At 41.5% G+C, this 27,175-nt stretch overlaps 3 protein-coding genes across 5 annotated transcripts; 2 read left to right on the forward strand and 1 right to left on the reverse strand.

The window, feature by feature from the left end:
• Positions 1–501: 501 nt before the first annotated feature.
• Positions 502–4,856, forward strand: LOC121466754 (titin). Of its 2 annotated transcripts, XM_041707069.1 has the most exons (5): positions 502–585; positions 646–1,374; positions 1,585–2,649; positions 2,715–4,508; positions 4,581–4,856. In XM_041707069.1, the coding sequence occupies exons 1-5, from the start codon at positions 559–561 to the stop codon at positions 4,626–4,628; spliced, it is 3,663 nt and encodes a 1,220-aa protein (XP_041563003.1). In that variant the 5' UTR covers positions 502–558; the 3' UTR covers positions 4,629–4,856. The 2 variants fall into 2 exon arrangements, with proteins under 2 accessions (XP_041563003.1, XP_041563002.1); XM_041707068.1 differs by having other exon boundaries at positions 2,715–4,856.
• A 9,366-nt stretch (positions 4,857–14,222) lies between these two features.
• On the reverse strand, positions 14,223–16,370 carry LOC108136402. Of its 2 annotated transcripts, none has more exons than XM_017257511.2 (2): positions 16,184–16,370; positions 14,223–15,531 (listed from the first exon to the last, which is right to left on the reverse strand). In XM_017257511.2, the coding sequence occupies exon 2, from the start codon at positions 15,491–15,493 to the stop codon at positions 14,324–14,326; it is 1,170 nt and encodes a 389-aa protein (XP_017113000.1). In that variant the 5' UTR covers positions 15,494–15,531; positions 16,184–16,370; the 3' UTR covers positions 14,223–14,323. The 2 variants fall into 2 exon arrangements, with proteins under 2 accessions (XP_017113000.1, XP_041566451.1); XM_041710517.1 differs by lacking the exon at positions 16,184–16,370 and adding an exon at positions 15,779–15,783.
• A 5,488-nt stretch (positions 16,371–21,858) lies between these two features.
• On the forward strand, positions 21,859–24,663 carry LOC108136398. Its single transcript, XM_017257508.2, has 2 exons — positions 21,859–22,110; positions 23,326–24,663. Exon 2 carries the CDS (start codon positions 23,367–23,369, stop codon positions 24,483–24,485), a length of 1,119 nt encoding a protein of 372 aa, XP_017112997.1. The 5' UTR covers positions 21,859–22,110; positions 23,326–23,366; the 3' UTR covers positions 24,486–24,663.
• Positions 24,664–27,175: the final 2,512 nt, after the last annotated feature.

Raw genomic sequence — 27,175 nt, forward strand, 5'->3', positions numbered from 1 at the left:
CAGAGTTGCCATTTGTCAATACTAAAAGGAGTCCTTACACGAGCAGATTTAGGGCACCTAATTATATGTAATTAGGTAAATACGAATGAGTATTTTAATGATATTTTGACGCCTTTTAAAATAAATTGCATAAAGGGTGATATAAGAAAATAAATTAAATACGAAAATAAATTAAATTTAAATTAATTTAAAATTAAATTTCATGTTTTGATTTTCAGCAAATTAACTTATTCCAATCATTAAAAAGCTTAAGCCCAAATCATTATGTTAATTAAAAAGGAATACAATTTATGGGTAGACTTCAATGTTAATGAAACTAAAAACTAAGTAAATTACCTTAATAATTGCTTCGTTCTTCTTACCTTTTTTTTTAGGGTAGTCATCTCGAATGCATATAAAACGAAAAAAAGACGCCCATGAAAATGCCTGGCGTTGCCACCTGACGCGTCGCATGGTGAGCTTGCAAATTTGCTTGTCTGTCACTTACTTTTCCGATTCGACTGCGCATGTGCAACGTCCTGTCCCGAAGAAAGCTCTCAATTAAATCGCCAAACAGCCATGGGTTTGCAGCACCCAAACGCAAAGGTAATTAGCCAATTAGCTGTTCAAATGCAAGTATCAAACGATGGTGATTACATTTTGCAGGTATATAATTCGCATCAGCGAAATTTGAGCTGGGAACGCGGACCTGGAAACTTTTTCCCGTTAAATGGGTGGAATACCGCTGCCCATTACATGCCCACGTCGAATGGGGCCCCGTACTCCCCACCAAATTCATCGGGGTACTTTCCGCCGTACAATCGTACTCATATTCCGCCGCACTATCCGCCGTGCCATCCGGCCATCTGTCCAACATGCGGCACAGCCGCAGCTTATACCCCGGCTCCGAGCCGCTCTGAACCGTTGCGTGGAGACCCCGTATATTTTGGGACCACTCCGGGTTACATTTACAACGGCTGTTGGTACAATTCCGGACTATCTCGTGCCGATCAAACGCAGATGCCTCAGCAACCACCGCAATCCGTGGCCAGAGATCCTCCCCAGCAACAGGCGATATATATGATGACCAATCCACTGCAGATGCCACAGCAAAACCCTCCATCTCTGCCGATTCGAGTGGCCTATTCCGAGATGCCTGCACCGCCTGCACCGCCTGCATCGCCTGCACCGCCTGCTGCAACACAGAACAATTCTGTGGTCGCTCAACCACTGGTAGTGGGTATCATGTTGCCGGCCTTAATTCCGGTCACTAGGATCGGGAACCAGGTCGTCATTGACCTCAGACAACCGCAGGTTTCTGGTCCAGTGCCTGTGCCTGTGAAGCGTAATCCTGTTGACGAATCAATGGCAAAGCTATTCAAAATCATTCAAGGAGTAAGTAGATAGACGTAGATTACATACACTAGTAGTTATACATATATTAGTTTAAAATATTGAATAATCTTTGAGCAGGTGTTTTTAGATACATGATAAAATGTTCAAAGGCGAACAAATATTTCCTTACATTATTATAAACTATTTATTTTCCCATTATTAGTAATATGTAATTCCACATTCTGTAAGTAATATAACAACATATTTCAGCGTGTACGCCGGAATCAATTCCCGCGTCACCATCAACGTCTTAGGCATCGTTTGGGCCATCGAATCATTCCTAAAAACAGAACTGCAAAAGTTGCTGGGAAGAAACTGCCGCCTGAACAGGTGCAGCAACCTGTCAATATGATATTGGTTCCCAATTCGACCCCAAATCCGGAGAACCCATCTGCAACCGAAGCTCCTGAATTGATTCAAATTCAGAAACATCAGTCTTCTGCTCAGTCTGGCAACGTGGCTGATAACCAGGCGGTAAATGATTCCATCAATGCTCCGGATCAAAAGGAGGTCGTTCAAATGACAAATATGCAAGAGGAACAATCTTCGAATTTCAACTTTATGCAGCAAGAATGTCCGGAATTTGTGGACACAGCCATCAATCAGAATGAGACTTCCGAAGTGAAGCATCAACTCGATCTTGAACAGGTGGCCACTCCGCTGATGAATCAGAATTCAGAAATGAAATCTGATCAGCCATCTATAAGTGCTGTTTTGCCAAACTCAATTGAACAGCCACAAACAGAGCAAATGCATCATATTGAACCACTGCCATTAGAGGTTACTACTGCTGATCCGACTATTCTGGCTGAAATCACCACAACTATTGGAGAACCCATCGATAAGTTGGAAATTCCTGATTCCCACGCTGAGCACATTCCAGACTCACACATCACTCAAATATCTGAGTCGATTGTTATAGTGCCTGTGGTGGAAAAGTCTATAAATATCACTACTGCAGCTATTCTAGATCCGAATAATCAGCCTCAAATCACTAAACCCATTCCGGAACCCATTCCGAAACCCATTCCGAAACCCATTCCGAAAACCATTCCGAAACCCATTCCCATCAAGAAACTAAATACTTCTGCTTCCAAGTCAACGAAGGTCTTAAAAGCACAGCCTCAGTCAAAAATTACTGAGAAACCATCTGTCCCAATACACCCTTTGGAACCGAAAATGAAAGAAAATATCACCACAGACGTGTCCAAAAGCATCGTTAAGTTGGAGCAGAAGTCGCCAGAGAAACACGTGAGCTGCAGCAATCTTTTTGAGGTAAAATAAAGTAGCTTAATTATATATATATATTTTTTAATTATTTTTAGTATCCTATTACACAGTCACCATCGGACAACGTGAATCACTGGCCACCTTTGGGCAGCCGCTCGAATACGAAAAATTCCCCAAAACAGGCATCTTTGCCAGCAGGACCATCGCTTGAGAACCGAATGCGCCATGTGCAATGTGTGCCACCAAAAATACCCGAGAAGGGCAGTGTTCTTCAAGAAAAAAACGATTTCAATTCAAAACAAAATGCTTTCAAAAAGCCAAACTCACCAAAGTCCAATGTGGCTAAACCTGAGCTACAGATATTAAAAGCCGGCCAAACGATTCCAGAAGCGGAAGAAGTATGGCACTCGAAACCATACAACAAGCCTTTGATTGTTCCAAAAAATAATGCTTTTGGCAATCCGCAGGAAAGAAAGCCTTTGATCAGTATAGGAAATACTTATTTGAAAACATCCGCCCCACTGAACAAAAAACCTAATCGTGTTCAACATAAACACCAGCAGCCAACGCTTCAAGTGTCGAACATGTTTGAACTTCTGGATGACTTGGAGGTCGATGACATAAGTTCAGAGATACAAGATGAGAAAGAGAACCGGGATCCACAGAGTGGCAGCCATCCGTCAAAGAAGACAAAGAAAAGGCGTCCCAAAAAGAAGAACAATGCTCGAAAGTCCTTACCAATAGCCAATGTTCAGCCAAAACAAAGTCCAGCCAAGGAAGCGACAAGCGCTGGGAAATCAAAAGATAACAATGTATCTGCATCAATGGCAAATGAACAAAAGCCCAAAGACCAAATAAAGCCACAGCTTGATGATAAGCCGAAGTCAGGAAATCCAAAGGCTGCAGACCAAAAACTAGGAGAATCGAAATCGAAGTCGGTTAAACAAAAGCCCAAAAACCAAAAAAAGCTGGAAGATATAAAGCCTAAAAACCCACAGCTTGATGATAATCCAAAGTCTGAAAATCCAAAGGCTGTAGACCAAAAACTAGCTGAATCAAAGCTGAAATACCTTAGGCTGCCAAAAAAAACCCCCAAGGAACCTTCGAAGCTTAAAGACATTGTTAAGGGAGCCCAGCCAGATGAAATGGGTGCAGATTCGGTACCTGTTCCTGCTCCACGGCCGCCTTCTCCTGCCCACCCGGCACCGGCTGCCCCACAACCGAACCCACAACCAAACCCACAACCGAACCCACAACCAAACCCACAACCGAACCCACAACCAAACCCACAACCTTCACCCGCTCCGGCTGCTTCTGTTCCGGTTGCTCCCGCTCCCGCTCCGGCTACGTCTGCTGCTGCTGCAAGTCCAGAGCTGATGAATCTCCCCAGAAAGGACACCCAATGTCGAGGAAGGAAGAGAAAAATGAGCAGCTTAGCGACACTGGTTACCGTAGTCTCTTGCGGAGCCGGGCGAAAGACGAAAACTTCCTATGCGGGCAGGGAACCATTTGAGAAGCGGAGACGAACCACAAAGAGGACTAGTCCCGATAAACGTCCACGGCCCTATACTATTCCAGCTGCTCCGAAGGATAAAAATCAGTGTGAAGGCGCCCTGGCGTATGTCTTCTCCCAGGCATACTTGAAGAGGTTGGAGGCCAACTCCCTCCCAAGGCGGACGGGGGGCCCAAGTCGTCGACTTCGAAGTGCAGATGGGACAGCAGGACGGCGGTTCAGAGCCCAAGTTCGTCGGGCATTCGCGGTCGGGATAAAACCCACGGCATACAAATTCGACCCCAACGCAACCTTTTCCCTGGGAAACTGCTCTCTGGCTCAACTGCCGGATTCTCCGCTTCCAGAAATATTCGAAATTGCACCAGCTGGAGACCCAATAACATACCAACAAGTATTAGATCGCACGTATTGCAAAATAAGAGTCCCGCCACGCAACAGACTTAACCCATTCCTTCCCTTTAAGCCCAATTTTGCGACTGCAAGCCCAGGGAAACGATTTAAACTTCAATAATCGCGGATTTCAAGTAAACGGACGAACTCCTAAGTGCATCAGAATACGTACTTCTAATAACATCGAGTGCCTAAAGATGATATCCTCGTAGTTATATCAAATATTATCTTTAATACTTGTGATATTGTTGCACCTAGTCAGTCTGGTTTGGTCTTTAAGAATGTATTCTTTTATTTATTGTAACCCGATTTTCTTTGGAAAAGGCATCGCCAAATTTCATTTTATAAACTAATAATACTAATTAAAACCTTATAATAAGCGTTCATATTTCCTTAAAAAAATACTCACTGCTGGTGCTGGAAGTGTATCCCTCAAATTGATATTTTTATTAAAAAAAAAAAGGATTAAATGTTGCATGAATAGGAGTTTCCAAAGGTTTTTAATGATAACTTTGCATAAAGCAATATTTATGCCTAGTATATTATTACTCTTTTATGTATTGCAACCCAATGATTTAGTTTTTAATTTGACTGGTTTGTTTTTAAAAATCTATTTTATTTTTTTAACCTATTAATTTTCTTTGGAACTGTCACCGCTAAATTTATTTTTATAAACATTTATACTAATAATACTAATTAAAAGCGTATAACAATAAGCGTTCATATTTCTTAAATTAATATTTCACTGCTGGTGCTGGAAATTTATCCCTCAAATTGATATTTAATTAAAAAAAAAATAATTAAATGTTGCATGAATAGGAGTTCCAAAAGGTTGTTGATAATAACTTTAGGTAAAACAACATTTTTGCCCAGTCTGGTTTGTTATTAAAAAATGTATTATTTAATGTAATGTAAAGCATTAAAAAAAAGTATTATAACTATTAATCCTTACACAAACTGCCTGCTGCTAGTGGATAAACTTATTCCTCACAACTCGCCATTGAATATGAGAATTTAGAGGATTTCTTTCAGCCGGTACCTGTGAATTTCGACAACTGAACTGGGCTTAGGTAAGACAATGCATTCCGGGCTTAAGTGCTTTATGATCTCATTCCGTTTGCGTTGATCTCTTCCAGATCCGATCTCTTCAATAACTGTCCGCTTCATCCAAGACGAATGCCGATTTCTATGGTTCCCCTGCTCGAGACTTGGCCACAGTTTGGACTAATTAAGTGTCGAAAGGATTACGAACGCCTACCCGGGGTGTGCTGTGATTTACGAGAGTCTGAGCGGCGGGCGGAGTCCCTGTACCTGTACCTGTTCCAGTGTGCTACCTGTCTGGAGGTCCCCGATCCTCGATCCTCATTAGCATGAGCCGACAGCCGGAGGAGGTGACATCTAATGCGCCTGAGACCCGATGAGCGCGTGTGCCAGGTCATTCATTGAGTCGCCTCCATTCACATGTGCGTATTTCTGTTGATCTCGTCCTGTTACTACTATTAAGTAAATCCTGTTTTCACTTCCCACTGTGTGTGTGTGAGTGTGTGTTGGCTTAGCCTTCTGTGGCAATTGCCTTCGTATTGCAGTCGAATCCTGCAACATTTCTTGTCCCCAGTTCGAAATCCTTTCGCCGTTGCACAATGCCTTCGGTATCTGCTGCAGCTGCTCGGCTCTGGTGTGGCGTGTCGTGGGTGCCACACATTTGCATCTGGCTTAAGACTGCGATCCCTAAGACGCTCTAAGCCAAATGGATGGGCGCATTGTGTTTTCGCTTGTTTGTCTTTCGGTTTTTTGTCCATGCAACCAACCAGCTGCCATGATTGACAATGCCAGCAGAGCAAATGCCACCATTTCGCATTACAAAAACTCCTATCTGTTGCCTTTAATCGGAATCATATTTTAAAACTCATTTGAATTAACCATACAGACTCAAATATACACAAATATACACAAATATGTCTCGTTCTTTGTTTGTATATTTATTTAGTATAAAACTGATCTTTAGAATCGTTTTTGATCTAATGTGCCACACATTAAAAACACATTGTTTTTTAATTAATATACATTCGAGTGCTGCTTTTAATTAAAACTTTACTTAAGCTTTTAATGTCTTACATTGTTATACAAATTCTTTTGTATTGACAAACTATTGATACAAGATTTTAATGTATAAAATGTTGCGCTTAAAAAAAGTAATATTTGAGTATCCATTTTTTGTTCATTTAAAGTGAAATCCTCTTTAATACTAACGTATAATGTACTAATAATTTTTAAAATGAAAATGATCTTAAATATATGCTAAACTTGTATAGGCATTATAACGGGCTTTTAATAATCCTGATTTCTGGGCATTTTAGTTTTCATCATAAATTTTAAATTTGTTTTGGGTAAGGTGACTACAAATCCATAGTGCAAATAGTATTTTTTTTAACAAAACAAATGGATTTACTATACATTTCCAATATCTTTCTAGTCGCTTCGATGAAATCTTCACTTGCCAAGGTTACACAAAATCTGTAGCACATAAAGGAGTTTCTTAAAAACCCAATGATTCACTATTTTTATTAATTGAAAAGCAATATCCCCTGTCTAGCCACTTTCTTTTGCAGTCGCTTCCGTAATATCTTCATTTGCCATGGGCAAACTTGCAGTGCGCTTGTCAGCTGCACGTGGTCACGTGGTCACGTGGTTACCTCAATTTGGACCCATCAAACGGGCGACTAACTCGTCTAATTGGCCCGCTTTCCTTTCCATCTCCACTTGGCCGACGAAGTGCCTATCGTAATTGGATCTGGCTTATGTTTTTGCTTTTGCTCTTGCATTTGCATTTGCTGCTGCTTTTCTGACTGCGTCATGTCACATGTTGTGTACTGCATGGACTGCATGGGGAACTAAAAAATAGAGGAAAAGGAAGGACTCACGCGTATCGATGTCCCCGTGGACAGCGCTCATGTCTGTCTGTCTGTTCGACTGTCTGTCTGTCTGTCTGTTGTTGTGATCCCGCGACCCTCGAACAATTTATTGCTCAATTTATGTTTGCTTAGACTGCCAATAGTTCAATAATTCATAAACGCGCCAAGAAGCTATCGTGTGTCCTGGGAATTAGCATAAACGTGATTTGCATAAGGCAGCTGCCTCCTGGGAGTAGGCATCTCCGACTTCGACTCCGTCTCCGTCTCCGATTCTGCCTCCTTGGCCCCGCAAAAGGTGTGATTGCATGTAATGGCAGTGGATGGGGATGTGACTCTACCTGGACCTTTCCCGCACTCCCTCCTGTTGTTGTTTGCCATCCGTTGTTTTGATATGTAAGTTGATATATGATATTTGATTCGTTGGAGAGACTTTTGGCTTGGGTGTCGCCGGGGTCTCAACTTCAATTACGGCAAATGGCAAGCACAAAGTTGCATAGTTAGGCGTAGTCGTCCTCGTGGACTGGCATCCTCCATCTGCCCTTTTCTTTATTTCTACATTTTTCAAAAACCCTTGATGCTATTTGCATTAGGCCCAAAAGTTTGAGATCCTTCACATAGATGCTGTGTAAGCTTGTCACAAAATTTTGCATTGAGCTAAGAATTTGTAATTTATAAAGTACAAAAAATACAGGAAATAGAACTGATATTATATTTTTGTTTATAATTGAAACGATTTATATATTAAATATACAAGTAACAACAGAAATATTTTTAAAATATATATAATTGCTGACAGGTTAAATCATACGAACTTATATTATTTTCAAATATTTTTACAATTATGAAGGGATTTCATTTTACCAGGTTTAAATAGATTGATACTTTGAAATTAGAAAACTGGATCCTAATGAATTGAAACTAGAAACTCGGGGTTGAAATATCTGCCTGGCTAAATGTTAAGTTTTCTGGTTCTTTTTTTTGGTTTTTTTTAATATATTTCACTACTTTTGTTGACTTTTTGCATAGTCACAGCTGCCGCGCTGCTGTCGGAATTCAGAATTCTATGCAAAATAGTCGAAGTCGGGCGACTTTTAGTCGCGCCTGTCAAGACTCCAGTCCATATGGCCACACATGGCAGGGCAGTGCAGCGCAGTGCAGCGAGGAGCGAGGAGCGCTGTTGCGGAACACACGCCAGGCAGGAACCTGTACAGGACGCACCCCCTAAACGTTATGCACCCGAGATACTACAATACCTACCCGTTTCAAGTAGCACATGAAAGAAACGCGACCTTTGCAGTGAAGTGCGTTTGTAAAATCAGTTGGAATTGGAGAGTGCGCGCGCGAAAAGAAGGAAGGATCCCATAATTTAACATTTGTCACCCTTACCCTTACCCTTACCCTTAACCATACCCTTACCCCTACCCTTACCCCTTTCTTATCCGCATTTTGCATTTCCCCCGAATTTCCTTACATTAGTGCAATGCGGAAAATTGCAAACGATTCAATTCTAATCCGCTGGCGCGTCGCAGACTCATTTAAATTTTTGCGCACTTCAAGTGAGCAGAACAGAGCAGGCTCTCACGAATCGGGGCAGATGAAGAAGGGTTCTCGGATGCACGGATGCACGGATGATTTTGTCACATCCCGGGAGACTGCTGTCAAGTGAGCCGCACTTAATGAAGTATCAAAGGGATTGATGGCAACAAAGATTGCCGAAAAAGATCGCTCAAAGTTTCGCACAAGATCTCGCCGTGCTGTGCCGGCAATTGTTATAATAATATTGTCAATGACATGACAGTCCCATAGATTTGCATTAATGATATGCGACTGCGACCCGATGATGTGCAACATTTGTTCGTCCTGCCCCTAAGAAGGGAGCAAGGTAAAGGGTTGTCCTGACTGAAACTTGATGGGTTTTTCATTCTTTTTTTTTTTTTTTCGTTCTTGGTCCTAGAACACACTAGAAGTGTTGGGTTCCGTGAGGAATATTGGCAATTATGGCAGTGGCCCCGACGATGATGCATGGCGATATTATGCAGAGCATATGCAAAGCAGGGGGGGGAGTCTAATCCAGATCTAAGAACCCATAAGATTGATTGTGTCCAAGGGTTAGGCGCTTCCGCGTTGAATATTTATGAAAATATCCGCAATCTCCTTTCCTGGCCACACACTTTTGGGATGGCCCGAGTCTAGATCTTCGACAGCAAAAAAAAAATTGATTGATTATTTCCATGGCTCTGTAGGATTATATTGAAATTAGGATTTTTAATGCAACTTCCTCGAACGTTTCCTCACAGTAAATATCTGCATGTTTTGGATCAATAAAGATTCCCACACTTTTTTGTATTAGGCAAAATAATTGCTATCTATTCTATTAGATTTAATTATTTGAAGGGTTTTTATGTTCTAATTTTGCCATTGTTTAATGAGAAGTTTAATTTTTGAAATATTATATTACTTCTAATCATAGTAAAATTTATTGTAAAAATACTTATATATAATTATGCTTATTATATATTATTATGCTTATTTTAAATACATACTTTTAGATGCATTTTTAGCTTAAAATATTAACTGAGTAAATTTACCATATATCTAATACCTTATTTCTTGACATATAATTGACTCTCTTCAATATTTATAATCCCCATTTAGAGACTTTCCCATCGACTTGGTCTAGATTTTCAGCTGTGACCGCAGGCCAAGGACCTTTGAGGTCGATCCTTTGGACCTGGCCACTTGTCGTGACCTTTACACCTGCCGTTGGCCGAGTGTGCTTGATGATGTGCGGTTTGGCCGGCCAAATAACATGTTATGTGCGGCCTAATTGGACCGAAAAAAAACGAGGACGAGTCGAAATGTCAAGGGCGGCCGCTGCAGCAGCAGGACATTCAAGGAGCAGAGGAAACTGAAGGACATTGCCCTGGCCAACAGGTGATATTTGGTGTTTCGAGGGTTACGGCTTGTTAGAACCTCGCTAGAAATTTCCCGACTCCCGTTTCTAGGGCACATTTAGCGCCTTCTACGGTGCTCTACTCCACCTACTATTTTACAACATTTTAGAAAAATAATGAAATACATTTTAAAACATTTAATACATCATTCCACTTTCCTTTACATTTTTATTAAAAAATAATAATAATTTAAATATATTCGTCTACTGAATTTTCAAAAACTAACATTAAATGCAATAGTTGAAACTAATTGATCAATTCGTACCTAAAAGAACTTATTTAAAAATTGAAATATTAATACTAGAGCTTTAGCTACACATATTTAAAATATATATTTAATATAAGACCAATTTTGGCAGACCAATAATGCCACACTGATGACCAATTTCGGCAATATTTAATATCATAACTTGAAAGTCTCTTTATATATTTAAATATATATATTCTGAGAATATTATTTAAATATTAAAAAAAACATATATAATAGATATTTTAATCCACAGATAGAAGAGCAAGATGGAAATGGAAGAATGCCACACTGATGACCAATTTCGGGGATATTTTTCCTAGGAAGTGAGGGGCGCCCGCAGGACCCGACGACATAACTGTTAAACGCTAAATGTCCTTTGTACTGTTTTTGCACATGTTGACACATTCGCACACGTCGACGCTGGCGAGTGACATTGACTTCCTGACAGGACATGCAGGACATGCAGGAAAGCAGCAAAGGAACCGGGAAAACTGCAACTCAACCCGCCCTCTGGGTCCTTTTCGGGTTTTCGGGCTGTTTTTGCAACTGTTCGCGGCGATCGATCAGATCGCCAGGCGATATGCGATAGGCGATAATGGAGGAGGCACGCGTGCGTGGCCAGCGGATCTCAAGCGGGCAATGGCGGCAGCTCGACTAACAACTTCAACAAAGTGCGGGTCGAAAGGTGCGTTAAATATTGTCAATCGACGGTTCGTTCGGTAGTCTCTCTCCATTTTCCGAGCCCAAAACACCGATACAACACAATGCCAATGCCAATGCCAATGCCCCCGGCGACTTTTGTCACTGTCCAAAATTAAGCGGGTGCCTGGTGTGCCTGGTGTTTCCATTTTCGCCACTCGAGAAACGTTTAAATCGCAATTAGAGTTTGGAGTGTGCCCTCTTTTAATGGGCGATTTTTCACAATTTTCTCAATTTACCAAAATGGGTTTCGGATTGAGTGCAGATTTCATTGTTCTGCCCGGGAACATCTTTCTTTCTCTATTAAAGTGCCCACAACATGAAATTACAGGCAACATTTCAATTTAAAGTGTTCGGAAATCACTTTTAAAATGCATTTTTCAACGATGTTTGTCGAACAATTATGTATTGTTCCGATTATTTATAAAATTTATAAGTTAAATAGAGACATGTCAAAAAATACAAATTATGAATATGATAGATAATTTCCTGCAAAATTGTATAGTGTATAGAACTTATCAAAATATTCTTTTAAATTAAAATATGTACTATATATACAAACATATACATATATATATAATACATTGAATTTAATAATATGATAGAAAATTAGAAGTAGAAATTAGAAAATAATATGAAAAAAAATTAATCTAAGAAATGTGCTTAAAATTAAAAACTAATTTAGATTTTTCTCCTTTTCAGATTTTCCATATCTACAATCGGTTACGGAACCTTGCCTCAACTAACATTCGACTCATTACTCGGCGACCATCCGAAACCAGAAGATAGCGAAGATCCCCGAGGTTCCCAACTACATGGCACTTCCGGATTTTGGAATACGTAAGTATCCGTTTCACTTTCAATCAAAACGAAATTAGAGAAATGCATGTTTAATGAGACTGCCAGTCCGGAACTGGACGGCACTCAACTGAACTGACTACGTTAAAAATCCAGAGCGGGAACAATGAAGTTTAGGGAGCGGTCATTAGTAGGACGGACAAGAACCAGATAATAACAATAATAATGGGCAATAGCCCAAAACGGCGCGGTGGAAAACTGAAGAAAAGCGAGAGTGAGTGTAATAAAAAAAAAAGCAGCGGCAGCGACATCAACATCGGCATTAACCTTCTTACTGTTTTTTTTTTTGTGTTGGGAAATCGAAAGTTCAGGACGCGGACGAGGGTTTGACAAGGGGACCTGCCCTGATTTCGGCGGGTTATATGGATCCTTTATCCTTTATCCAGGCTGCTTGACCGCTCGACCGCTCGACCTCCTTGGCATCACGTAATAAAGTATTTTACTTTGTTTTGCCTGTCACAGCGCACAGCGCACAGAGATGATGGTCAGCCATCAAGCCATCATGCCATCATCTGCATATGAAAGTTTCACGCTCTACTGAGCATTGCCATGGGAAGTTCTTCACTGCCAGACGGCGAAGTGTTAACGCTTTTGGCTTAGCCCACTCCCCTCGTCCCTTCGGGGTTGCACAAAATGTTATGACAGCTCATTTAACGCCGCCTCTGGAGAGCGGAGTGGACTCTGTGAATTGGCGACCCATCGATCCGGTTGACATCCATCTGGCCAGTTGGCCATCGAAGATCCCTTGTAATTGGCCTCCTCGGGGAGCTGAGGGAATGTCCCTGCAGGATGTCTGCCGGCTATCCCTTTTTCCTAACGAGCTCTAGTCGCTAGTTTTCCTAGAATTCTGAATATAAACTGTTATAATTACAGGCTTGTAAGTTTACTAAACTCCTTGTCCCTTGCTCTGCAGGCGGTCGTCTTATTAGGCAAGTTTAAGTTACTTTTTTTATTTAACAAGTAAAGATTATGTAAAACAAGTTTTCTGTTTTCTGCAACTGGGTTTTTGGTGGGAAAGATTTTTCAAACGTGAGAGCGATCTTTAAAGGCGGAAACTCAATAAACTCAAGAATAATTGATTTTCTAAAAGAAAATCACTGTATAAACTTTAAAAATATAGGTATATAGGCATATTATAGTATCGGAGATCTATAACATTGAAAAGTATATTTATGTGTGTAAACATAAAATATTATTTAAATGCTTATATATTATAATTGACTTCAGGATTAAGAAGTTATGAAATAATATGAAATATAACCCGTACTTATTTTTGTACTGCCCATTTTAAAGATTCTGCTTATGAGTAAATATTGCTCTACATGTTTGTACTTTATCTCTAAGCGTTATGCTCACTATTATTCATTACATTAATATTCTAAAATTTATGTACGTTACTTCCAAGCGTTATGCTTACCCCTTATCAAATGAAGAAACTCATGATATTATCGCATAACCATAAAGCATTTGCAATTCACACAGCCATTACTATAATTTTATTGCACTTTTATAGGATAGCTTCCACAGAAGCCTTAAGAAAATCCCTGATTCAGAGGCAGTTGAAACCACTACCTCGTCTTAGATCCGAGTTAGAGTTAAGTGCACTTTAAAAACACCTTCTTATGGAATTTCGGTTACCTGTTCGGTTATCTAGTTCCAGGTAGACTTTAACACGTTAGATCCCACATATCGTGGACATTTGAGTCGTAAATAGTAGTTTCTTGCGACAATTATCGCGCAACCCCTTTGGCTGGCCCTCATTAGAGTCCAAGTTGCGGACCTGGATGGATGGAATCCCCTATAGCTTGCTATCGGAGCATTAAACGCTTATTACCCCGATCGCTGTGGGAAAGATGGGAAAGAAGAAGGCCACTTGGGCCCTCGATACTCGGTTTTTGGTTCTCGGAGGAACTACCTTCCACGCTCCGTTGAGCTTCAAGAGGTGTTTTGCATAAACTGCTGGTTCTTTGTGGTTTCAGCCGAATTATGAACAGACCCAGACCCCCAGTCCCTTTGCCTAGTCAACCCCTAGTCCAGGCTAGTTTTGCATTCAAAAATGATTTATTCCGACCAAAAAACACTCTTATGACTATGAAAAAAAATATGTTGTTTAAAAAAAAAAGAGTAGGAATATCCTTGAGGATTAGCTATGGTCCGCCAGGGAGAAGCTGAGTCGTCTCTTGGTGGCATCTCTGGCCTGCGCCTGCGCCTGCATCCACATGCCATCCAGCTGGCAGGCGACCTCCATTTCCTCGTCACCCAATCCTCTCGTGAGCTGGCAGTGCTCCTCCTCCAGCTCACAGTCGCTGGTGGAGTTGTGACCACTGTCCGGGCTAATGTGCCGTATCTTCTGAGGGGGAACTGCTATGTTTCCGGTTCCCGATCCCGATCCGGACCTGGCCGCGGCCAGCAGTTTCTGCGCCGACTGCCTGACGCTGGAGGAGATCTTGGTGGTGATCTTTCGCTTGCGCCGCACCACCCGCTGCCTGCGAAGCTGCAGGGAGTGCCGCTTGCCCTGGGATTGGATGGCATTGGCATTGGCATTAGTGGGCAGTGGCAGTGGGGAGCGCACCTCCCGCTCCTCGAAGCCATCGGCTGGCAGGGAATCCCTCCGCGAGGGCGACTTCCAGTACTCGCACAGATCGCTTGCCGGATCGAAGGCGGGGCGGTAGGTGGGCGAGTGGGTCTGCACCTGGGCGTGGCTGTTCCGGAGCACCTGCTGCCTGTGCCGCTGGCGGAGATGCTGCCTGGGCTGGCGCAGATGCGGCACCTTGCGGTTGCTCTCCAGGATGGCATCGATCATGCGCTCCAGGGTCACATCGCCCATCTGGCTGGAGCTGAGTGTGGTCTGTTGGCAGGCGGTGGCAGGAGGAGCTGGTTGAGGCAGTGGCTTCTGCTCCAGGTAGCGTGGCTTCTCGAAGTAGCTGTCCGGGATGCCCACGCCGCGCAGGGCGATCAGGGAGCCAGGGATGACGGCGGCGTTGGGCGAGTACTCCGCCTCGAAGGTGGGCAGGGTGCAGGCGAACTTGGGGGGTTGGCATGCAGCTCCAGAGGCTGCTCCTCCAGATGGCGGAGTGGCCAGGATGTTGCTGAGATCCTTGAGCAGCGGCGTGCGGGTGCAGGCTGCCGGCAGCGGAGTGGAGGTCAGCTGGTTCTCCTTGCCCTGGGCCAAACCCATACTCCTCCTCATCTTGAGCTTGCCGCGCAGGGCGTGGAACTCGCTGTAGCTGGAGCCAACCAAATCGCTGGTGGCCACCACCTCATCCTTGGCCAAGTACGAGGGTCGCGGCTGGTTGACGGCCCACTTGAGCATCTTCTTTGTCTGGCTTCGATTCCGACTTGTAGTGGGTGCTGCAAGGAAAAAAGAGCAAGGGATATTGTTATTTCTGGTTCTCGCATTCCAGAACTTGACTTTTTGAAAAGCAAACAAAAAAAAAAGGGCAGCAGCAAAGTTGCCGGGTGAGTTTTCGGCAATTTTGGCGCGCTTTTTCCGCGATATGCACATCCATACATATAGACATATATTTGTATATATATATATATATTGATATGGCAAAGTCAGCCAAGCAGCAGAAATGAAATCAAAAACGAAACCAACCACTCCTCACGAGCAATTAACTGGACCACGGGCAGCCTTTGGCTGGACCTTAATAATTTAATTGCCTCTCCACTTGATATGGTCAATTATTTTTATGAATTTTTAAAAATCTCTTGACGCTTATGCGGTGGTAACTTTTTCAAAATTTAAACTTTATACTTGATTGAGTACCAAATAATCACTACTTGTTGGGTTCTTATGTATTTAAATTTCAATCGTCCAATTATTTGATGCATAACTTTAAAGAACTTATCATTTTCATACATGATTGAGTGCCGAAAAAGATCTTATAATTTTCATACATGAATGAATGTTTTAAGCAAACCAAAAATCAGAGATGTATTGTGATTTTGATTTGGAAAGAGATTTCTTTAGTTTTTTTTTCTTGCAATCACTTGAATTTACCTTTTCGTTAATAGGTTTTCGTTTAAAGCACTGATGTTTTTTAACAACAAAAAAATTGGGTTCACTGATTTATTTTCGGAATATATTTTTGTGGCAATTATAAAAGTGCATGAACGACCGAATTTTGTTTAAGTGTTGCGCTTGACCCGTCGCGTTTTTCTGGGAGATCGACTGTGTGTGCGTTCCCTTTGCCGTTCGCTGGTTGAATGACTGTCGCCTAAACCCGCAGAACCCTTAGCTGCCCAAGGTGAGACATGGTTTAACCGGAGAGGAGAGCGGGATCAGGAGCGGGAGCGGGAGCAGGAGAGACCGGGAGAGCGGACATGTTGCGCATGCGCAGACGGCTGGAGAGAGCAACAGTGCCAGTTGAAAGGGCAGATCGTTCAACTAACCCGCGCATTCAACCATTGAAAGTGGGTGGCAGGGGGAGTCGTATTTCGTGTCCTTGTTATGGTAGAGTTGTAAGAAATTGAATCAAGCACACCAAAAATATATGAGAATGAGAAATTAATTATGTTTATTAGTCTGAAAAATTAAATCGGTGATATTTTATAGTTTCTTCATAATGCTTAATATATTTCACTCGATGTTCATAATACTAGGCGCTTATGGATATTCTGCTCTCCTCACTGCTCTCAAATTTCCAAGCATTATTAAAAATGAAATGAAACTTATTCATAGCAAAAAGAGCATAATTGTTGAATCTTATTTCTTAATTTCAAAATATTACGTATTTTTTGTCTTTTTTAATCTATATTACTGTCACTTAATTTTGTACTCTTTGAGTACATATTATTATAAAAGTTCCTTTTGAATATTAAACAAAAGTAATTAATCCCAAACTTCAAATTAAATATTAAAATGGAAACTTCGAAATTAAGTTATTTGAAATTTATATAAATTTATATTGAATTTAAAAACTAAACCAACTCAGTAATCTCATTCCAGTTAACCATTATGCAATACAAATTGGAACACAATTTCTTATACATTGGAAACGTAGTTTAGGATACGATACGCCTTGATCTACATTAACTTATCTTGACGATCAGTTTTTATAACCATTTACCGATCGATTTACGATCTGGCAACAGCTGTGCGAATCTTCTATGATCGTGAGATTTTTTAATGGCCACCGTTGATGATCAGTTGGCCAAGTTCTCAATGAGAAAGATATGGTGATAGCGAGAGTGCGAGGGGGACGAAACATAGCTGGCCAGCTGTTCCCAACGCCGCTTACGCCACAAAACATAATTTTCAATTACCTTTCTCGCAGCGTGTGGCTCCTTTCACCTTGGTTTCCTATTTATACCCTGTAGTTTTTGTAGGATTTGGAGTATACCAGGTTTCATCCTTATTGCATGTTCTTAATCAAAAATTAAATTTTGTTTAGGAGACCTCTTTAAAGGGGTTATTAAGATTAAATATTAAATTAAAACTAATATAAATCTTAAAATTTATGATCTAAAACAAAATAGATTCTGTTCTTTTCTTACATTTTGTTAAACGATGTAAATATGATTTTCTAGAATATTTGTTTATATTATAACCTTATTCACATTTGATAATATAGGATTTTTATATCGTATCTAAGCTAAAATAAAATATTAACAGGTATTTAACAGTCGAATTATAACAATATTTACTATACCAATTTTGTTTTGTTTTTTTTTCTTCCTTCTTTTTCGATTTTCGCCAAGAAAAGGACAACACACAAGCAGCGGCACAGGAACTTGGGCATTGTACAATTTTGGCCCATTGTTTATGGGACAAGCTGAGGAACGGCAGCGCTGCTCGGAGAAAAATGTTGTGGAAAATTGTGCAATTGTTTTGCAATTTATTGGTTAAAGGGCTCCTGCTCCTTCGTCCTCCTCCGGCCCTTCTACTTTCGATCCTGCTTTCTCCCCTCGCAGCGCAATCTTAGATATTTTTGCAGCCGCCGAGTGTCCGTTTGAGGAAAGTAGAATTAAATCTATCCGGCAAGAAGCAGTACATCTGCCCATCGTTATTATTTGTTTTTGTCATATTGCTGGCCCAATTTATTTGACAGTTTTGTGCAAGAACTAAACACATTTTTATTCAGTTTACAGATAGGAAGTTGATTGAAGCAGGTCCTACGGAGATTGCCAATGTCCTTACAGTTCCGGACCACCGAGTGGGATTTAATTTATGGCTCTTGCTGGCACAATTAGAGATGTTCAAGTGATATGAGTTCATCAGGACCACCCCCATGGGATTTTTAAAATATCAGACCCATGGGAACTCCAATAAGGTAAGACATCTTTATAAGAATTATCGATGTTTGCATATTTTTGTTTGCATTTATTTTGTGAAGCTTCTTTATGAGAGTAACCAAAGAAAATTTCAATTAATATATATAAAATATATTATTTTTTATATTTATTTTTTTATTTGGTTACATATTTTCTGTAGGAATTGGGAACTTTTTTTATAATTTTTCAAAAAAGTTAATCTTACTTGTTTGAAAATAATAAAAGATATGAGTTTTCCCAAGGTATTTCCAAGTTCTTTTGTTTAGGCAAATCACTTCAAATGAAGTTACCGAGACCTTAAACAAATTTAGATTCCTGATGGGTTTTCCCACAATAGTTTATTCAAATAAATCTCAAACCTTCGTTTCACAAAATTGATATTCGAGAGGCGCGCTTTCCCAGACCAAATTGAACTAGGCCCTAATTTGCTGTCCCATTGAGGGGGAAAAAAATGGAAATTATGGTGCCTGGCACTTCGGACACCGATCAGCTGCCCGGTAATGTTGAGTGACCAACGATAAATCTCGGGAAAAAACGAAGCAAATTGAAATAAATCAATAATATTGGGCGGCGATCGTCGAAGATGGCCAGCAGCAGCTGCCCTAAGATGTGCCATCTTCCCAATAATCCGTGCCAGTCCCTTTGAATCAAAGGCAATTTTACGCATTGGTCACTGGCCGGATAGCGAAGGATAATGCCGAGGGAAGGGATAGGGATTGTTCGGGGAGAGGGTGACAAGGAAGATAAATTAGGGCAGGAGGAGCCCCTTTTCCGATTTATTTTTGTATTTTCCAGTTCCTCCTCCAGCCTTGCCGCTAATAAATTGCCCAACAATTGTGCAATTTTTCATAGATGGAGAATTGCACGGCGACCTTGGCGCAAAGACTTCACGCTCGGATTTGCTACCGTTTTTCTGCCGCTTTTGCTTCTTTACCAATCGCTTTTCCAATCAATGGTGTTTTCTTCTACACGTGGAGAAAATGTGTGCAAGGAATTGGTTAAAATTGTCATAATATAGGTATTTAAAATATGTTTAGCTGAAAGAATTGAACAAAATTACGTTATTTAAATGATTAAAACAGACTTTGAAAACAAATATATATATTTATACAGTAAACAAAGTTTTACTTATATTTATATTAATTTATATTTTAATAGCTATAATATTTAATGTGTAATTGAAAATTATTTATTATTTAATATTTCAGTATTAAAGCTTAACTTTGATAATTCAACCACAAGAATATAACAATCTCAAACATATTTTACCCATTGAAATATATTTTTTGTTTGTTCTGGTTTTTTTTTCCTTTTTTCTAGCTTATACAAATAAAATATATATTTTGACAATTTTTATATATATTTTATGGTAACAAAACGATCTAAAATTTAATATTTTGTTTTTTTTTTCTCAATGCAGGCTGTTGTTTTGCCGCCCCATTCCGCTCGTCATCGCCGGGAAAACGTGCGGCGGCAAGGACATCTAGATAAAGTGGAAAGTACATAGGTAGGGGAGAGGAGTCGGGGAGGAGTAATCTTGAATCACACGCCGCACACTGATAGCGCCAGGACGTAAGGAAGGAACCACCTCAACCCAAGGAAACCCAAGGAACCTCAGGACCCACAATCCTTGGCCGGACAGCTGTTCGGGGATTAGCACGGCTAGCCGAGCATTTTCTCCCTCACCTTTGCTTTGCTTTCTCCCATTACTTTCTCCTTCGGGGCGCGCAAAATTATTAAAACCTGGCCCTAAATTATGGGCCATAATTTAGAATTCCAACGAGAGCTCCCTGAGCGCTGAGCATTTGTATTTGCACAGGGCTTCCCTCTGGCTGCTCCTTCTTCTTTATATTCTTATATTTTATATTTCACATTTTTATTTGCCTGCTCGATAAGGCTAGGCTCTGGCGGGCAAAAAAGGGGGGTGGGATGTTCACAGGACCCAGATCCTTTGATTGATTTGGGATCGCTGTGAAAAGCTGGCATCCATTGACAGGCAGGCACTTCAAGGACCTGAGGCTCCTAGATCGGGTTATTTGCCCAGGATCAGTCGAAGTCCCAAGAAAAGGGATCTGCAGATCAATAGGTGATGCAGAACATAGCGAATAATTGGATCTGGGCCAAGGCTGAACTTAAAGAAAAGGGCTATCAAAAGCGGGATAAGGCAGCGAATGTATTGTTCAAACTGACACTTTTGTGCGATCTTTTTAAATCGGTTTATGTTTAAAAATAATATTTCCTCAAACTTATTTTGTTTAATTGTTTTGTAATATATTAAAATAGTTATATTAACATAATGAAAAAATCCCTACGTTTAATATAAAAAAAATACTTAGAAAAGGTTTTCAAAATTTAAACAAAAGATGTAAAATATTTTAAGTTTTAGATTGAAGTTATTGTCTGTTAAATAAATTGTCATTTAAAATTATATATGTTTTAGAAACATGAGAAACTAAAAAATTCGTTTTACGATTAGCTAAATAAATTCCTGAATTTACAGTCCTTAAAATAATTCCCAAATATCACCTAGACAATAAATAAAGTAAAATCTCAATCAGCCTTTCCCAATTTGGAAACGATCAATTTTCGAATATGTATATCAATCGCCCAAATGATATCCCAATGACAAGTCCCTTGCGAGCCCTTAAAATAATATATGCTGATCGTTAATGGGGCATTTGTCAAACATTATGCAATGGAAATCCGAACTTGACAAATGCCAAGTGATCTGAATTGACATGAGCATGAGAGATGGACAGGAATAGGCATGCAAAGCATTCAATTTCAATATCAACCCGTTCACCCAATCGCTCCGGGGGGCGGGACGGGTTGGCATTGCAGGGGTAGTGGTAGTCATAGTGGCAGTGGCAGTGGCAGTAGGTTTTCAAGTTCAGTCCAAGGGAATGCACTCCCGAAATCCCTTAGAAATTTCTCAGCACTCAGCAAGGGAGAAAAAAAGTGAGAGAGAGTTAGCAGCAATCTCACCTTCAATATTGAAAGGTGCTGCAGAAAAGGTGGTTGTTCAATCAATACACAGTGAAAAACAAGAAAATCCCTTTGGTTTGGCATGCTTTCAAACAACGATTGGGAAATAAAACATTTATTTATATGTTTAATGTTTAGCCCTTGTCCATCTAAAGGCGAATGCCAAAATAAGGTTTGCAAAAACCTAAAGCAATTCAGTCGTTGAGGTATTTCTGTACTGTCATGAAGATATTCCCTTGGAATAATCTTTGTAACATTATAAAAATTCAGTTTCTTACTTAAAATACTTCTAAAATGAAACCATAATCATAAAGGTTTTTTTTTCAGTGACCTTAGAGAGAGGGTGAGCCGACGAGAGCGAGAGTGGTTAAAGTTGCTCGGCGAGGTGAGCACGCAACGTTGCGTGCGAAGGGAGAATCAGTCACTTTTCGTTACTTGCCACGACAGGACGTGTGTTCCTCTGCGATCGCGTAAAGGAGAAGTTCTGACACTTAAAATTTTGATTCGCAACACTCGACTCTTTATCACTCCTTTTTTTTACCGTGAAAAAAAAAAACAAATTATAAACATTTTTTTTTTTAAACTGTGAAAAACGAAGCAAATATTCTACTTTGGATACACAACAAGATCGCGGAAAATTCGCAACAAAACAAAACACAATTAAAAAAGGTAAAGATAAGTGAAGTACATGAAATGGAATATAAAAAAAAACACGTGTGCATATATTTTTCGGCTAATGTACATTAAAAATGCATTAAAGCAGAAGAGTCTGGGAAGGCGGGGTTTAATTAAAAACACCCCATTAAAATCGCCTGAAAATCCATAAATTGTGCGCGTGCGATTTTGGGCTTTTTGGGCCATGAGCTATGGGTAATGGGTAATGGGTTTTCGAACTCGGTGTTCCCGGTACCAAGTGCTCGAGTGCTCTTCAGACCAAAACGAGAGCGGCGGCTGCAAAATGCGCAAAAATACTAGCACGCATCGCAAAAAACCCTTCGAATCCTCTGGATCCCCCTCATCGGCTGGCATCGGCTCATCCACTCAAGTGGCCGGAGATCGACACCACTGGCGGATGGGGCAGAGGATTGGGAATCGGAATCGAAATCGAAATAGGAATAGGTGGACGACTAGAGTGTGCCAGCACTACCATTTTGATCTGAAAATTTCCTCTATAGACAGTTTCACTTCTAATCGTTTCTTAAGCAATCGAATTTCTTAAAGTAAATCATGTTAAAAATACAAATTTTCTGTTTTTAAATCGTTTAGAAAATTAATGAAAAAAAAAAGAATTTCAGAAATATTCCATTGATAGAGGAATTAAATTATTTTTTCATAGAAAACCAGAACCATATTTTAACAGTAAATATAGTTTCTAATAAGCTTTGTATGTTTAAGATGAAATTAATTGGGATTTAGGTATTTTAAAAGGAGCGTTAAAAATGGCAAATGAAAGCATAGAATGTAGGGCTAATTTGGGTGATATTTTCTCCCTGTGCCGACGCACCACCCGAGCACACGAGACCAGGTTCGAGGCAGGACCTTGGGCTGAATCGCAGCTGGAGGGCAGTGCGATGGAACTGGAAACCGGAGAACCAGAAATTCGCGAAGCTTTAGCGCGCTTTTCCTTTGTTCCGGGGCTCATTGTGCCTGCTCAATTGTTCGCAAGGACGAGCGGAACCAGAAACTCCTTGCGAAAATCAGGAGGCTGCTATTCAGCTGTGCAAATCCTTGCCGAAATCCCAAGGAAACCCATTGCGAAACTCGTTTCGCTACAAGTTAGTCGGGTTTTCGCTCCTTTTTTTTTCCTACTTCATATTGCCTGTCCTCTTTAAGTTTTGCAAATAGACAATCGCTAACTAGCCCTATCTCCTTGCCACTTTCCAGAACTCTTGGCTGCGACGAAGCGACAGACAGCAGCTGGCAAGATGCTCAAGTGGGCTGTCAACCAGCCGCGAAACTCGTATTTGGCCAAGGGATCGGAAACAGGATCGCTGGACCCGAAGGCCGAGGTGGTTGGCTCCAGCTACAGCGAGTTCCACGCCCTGCGCGGCAAGCTCAAGATGAGGAGGAGTATGGGCTTGGCCCAGGGCAAGGAGAACCAGCTGACCTCCACTCCGCTGCCGGCAGCCTGCACCCGCACGCCGCTGCTCAAGGATCTCAGCAACATCCTGGCCACTCCGCCATCTGGAGGAGCAGCCTCTGGAGCTGCATGCCAACCCCCCAAGTTCGCCTGCACCCTGCCCACCTTCGAGGCGGAGTACTCGCCCAACGCCGCCGTCATCCCTGGCTCCCTGATCGCCCTGCGCGGCGTGGGCATCCCGGACAGCTACTTCGAGAAGCCACGCTACCTGGAGCAGAAGCCACTGCCTCAACCAGCTCCTCCTGCCACCGCCTGCCAACAGACCACACTCAGCTCCAGCCAGATGGGAGATGTGACCCTGGAGCGCATGATCGATGCCATCCTGGAGAGCAACCGCAAGGTGCCGCATCTGCGCCAGCCCAGGCAGCATCTCCGCCAGCGGCACAGGCAGCAGGTGCTCCGGAACAGCCACGCCCAGTTGCAGACCCACTCGCCCACCTACCGCCCCGCCTTCGATCCGGCAAGCGATCTGTGCGAGTACTGGAAGTCGCCCTCGCGGAGGGATTCCCTGCCAGCCGATGGCTTCGAGGAGCGGGAGGTGCGCTCCCCACTGCCACTGCCCACTAATGCCAATGCCATCCAATCCCAGGGCAAGCGGCACTCCCTGCAGCTCCGCAGGCAGCGGGTGGTGCGGCGCAAGAGGAAGATCACCACAAAGATCTCCTCCAGCGTCAGGCAGTCGGCGCAGAAGCTGCTGGCCGCGGCCAGGTCCGGATCCGGAGTGCCCGGCCACCGGTCCGCCGCCCAGAAGAGGCGCCACATCAGCCCGGACAGTGGGCACAACTCCACCAGCGACTTCGAGGAGGAGCTGGTGGCCAGGGGATCCTGCGCCGCTCTGGCGGAGGCGGTCACCAAGAGACGCCTCAGCTTCTCCTTCGCCGAGGATCTGTTCGTGGAGAAGTGACGCACCGGGGCGACACTTTTAATGTTACTTTTTGACTACTGTTCGGTTACAATTAAATCCTTTTTTTTTGTGTGGCTAAAAGCGCAGCATGGCCTTGGAATCCGTATGTTGAAACAGATCCTATAACTATCTAAGAATCCCTTTTTTTTGACAAATAAAACACTGATTTAAGAAACAAGTGCTTGTAACTAGTTTATTTTTTTGGAGCTGGGTACAGCAAGTTCATTTATTTCATTTTAATGACTCGAGAGGTATTAAAGTTTTATCGTGTAACACAAACAAAACTGCATCCTTGTTAACGTTTGATAAGTACAACCATTAATTAGGGATAACGGGCTTCTTTGTGGGGATTACTTGGCAATATATTACGTGGCTATCTATGCGGTAAACTGGATTCTCACGGATCCCAGTTCCACGTTCCGCCCCTGAATTCATCATCGTGACTGGGACTTTGGCGAACTCCGACTGGATGGTAGGGTACACTAGACTCTGGATAAGGCATTTCTGGGGTGGGGGTGTACGTGTACCCTACCCTCTGTGGCAGTAAAAATGTTGAGGCATATCCTGTGCGTCCTTTACACGGCACTTATCACGCACCTGTGCACCACCTAAAAACCAAATGGCGAACCACCAACGACAAACGACAGGCTACAAAACGGTGGACATTTGCATAAATTTGCATAGAATCGAACGAATTCTACGGTTTCGGTTTTGTATTGAATGTGTAGGCCAGGATTCGAGGTCCTTGTTAACTGTACCCGAGATCCACCGATCCATAACTGCACGGAGAGAAAAATAGAAAGTTTTCATTTCAACCATAAATATATTTAGTTAGAAATTAATAAAGTTTAATGGTTTGTCAACTTAGCTTTTGTACATAGCTTTTGTGTTTTAATAAAAATCGTATTTTCCATAATAAATTCTTACATGTAAGATTCATAAAATTCCATTGGTAGTGGCATTTTTCTCCCAGTGCCTCTGCAAACTGTGACTGTGCGACCTAGCGACCCATAACTAAGTTATGCCAGTTATATGTCAGCCGATCGTGAGGGGGCGGAGATATATGTACATATAGTACATTTTGATCCTGCACAGCCAGCTGGCAAGGATCTAAAGTACAAAATTGGAACAAACATTGCTATGAAGTACATTAGATCTGCATTTTCGTAAAACATTAAAGTAATGATAGCCAATAAATGCCAGATTGGTAATAGTTTTTCAACAATCTGCACTGTATTTTTGTGGCCTTGGTGAGTTTGACCTTTTAAGAACAGATTGTATACCTTTGTGGTTTAATTTTCTATAAATATGCATGAAAATGATGGTATTTAATGCCCTCGAAGTTTTGTGGTCTGTGTTACAAGTTTTTTATTTAAAAAGGATACAAAATGTTATGCAATTTTTAAGCAATTATCTAGGATATGATTTCCTAAAGATGTAAAGTATATGACATTATTTCTTTAGTAAATATGGCTGGGCTGTTGCTTTTGCCGTTTGTACGATGTCTATTAAATGCCTTTAGGTAAATACCTCTGGACCCTTGGGTATTGTTTTGTCCAGTTCCTGTTTGTGATCCTTGTTTTTCGCTTCTGTCGCAGATCGGATGCGATGCCTTGATCCATTGTGTTTCACTGCTACTGCTGCCTTCGTTTTTCAATTTCTCTGCTCAATTGAGTCCATCCAGCTGCCCGAGAAACTGAATCCCGAACTGAACTCAAGTGGAGATGGAGGTGAAGGCGGAGGTGTACTCTGATTTGCCCGTCTCTCTCTTTCACTCTTGGCAAATGTCACATAAGAACAGGATCAGGATCGGGATCGGGATCTCGAGCAGGAGCTGGCGCAAAAACATCTTTTCGAAAAGTGCGCCAAAAGGGAGTACGCGAGAATGCCGAGCACGAGTCAACTGCAAACACAAAAGGCGAAATGGGAATGAGCATGGGTATCGAAATGAGGATAAGAACGAGGACAAGGAGCAGGCCCAAGAAAAAGGACACAAAATCGCATCGTGGCATGCGTCGGCGGATGAGGAGGGCGGGGGCAGAGGCGGGGGCGTCCTCGGGGACAGCTGTCGTCGCAAACACCAACGCAATTGTACACTGAAATTCATGCCACATCCTAAGATCAAAATTTGAAGAAAAAAAAATATTCAAAGGCATACAAAATATATTACACTTGAAGTACACAAAATACACTTATGATATATAAAAGATATTGCTATCTTAATTTAAAAAAAAGCATCAAATGATTTTTTATTTTAATAAGAATTGTAAAAAAAAGTATGTAATTCTTTGCCAACAAAAATTAAAGCCTATTCATTTTGCTTTCTTTCCTGCATTTTGATTAAGTCTTAAGAATACATTGCAAGTAATATTCAAACACAAATTATCTCTATCAATAAAATTATTATAACTCTAAAATTTAAACAAATTATTTAAGCAAAACCAATACCATTTTAATTTTCTTGCAGTGCAGGCAGCGTTTAGCGGGGGAGAGGCGCGGCGGTCTAAGGATCTAAGGAACCATGGATAAATAGGAGCAAAAAAATAAGTTGAAGGAGTTCAGCTCAAGTGCTGCCACATGTTGCCGTTGTAAATTGGACAACAATTGGCGGCCTAATAGGGTTAAGTGCCGGAAATTGCCGGAACCAAAAGTGGCAGAAGCTGCGAAATTGCGCGATCTATTTGGCACTT

The sequence above is a fragment of the Drosophila elegans genome, unplaced genomic scaffold (genome assembly GCF_018152505.1).
Source record: "Drosophila elegans isolate 14027-0461.03 unplaced genomic scaffold, ASM1815250v1 contig_149, whole genome shotgun sequence".
In the NCBI taxonomy this organism is placed as follows: Eukaryota; Metazoa; Arthropoda; class Insecta; order Diptera; family Drosophilidae; genus Drosophila; species Drosophila elegans.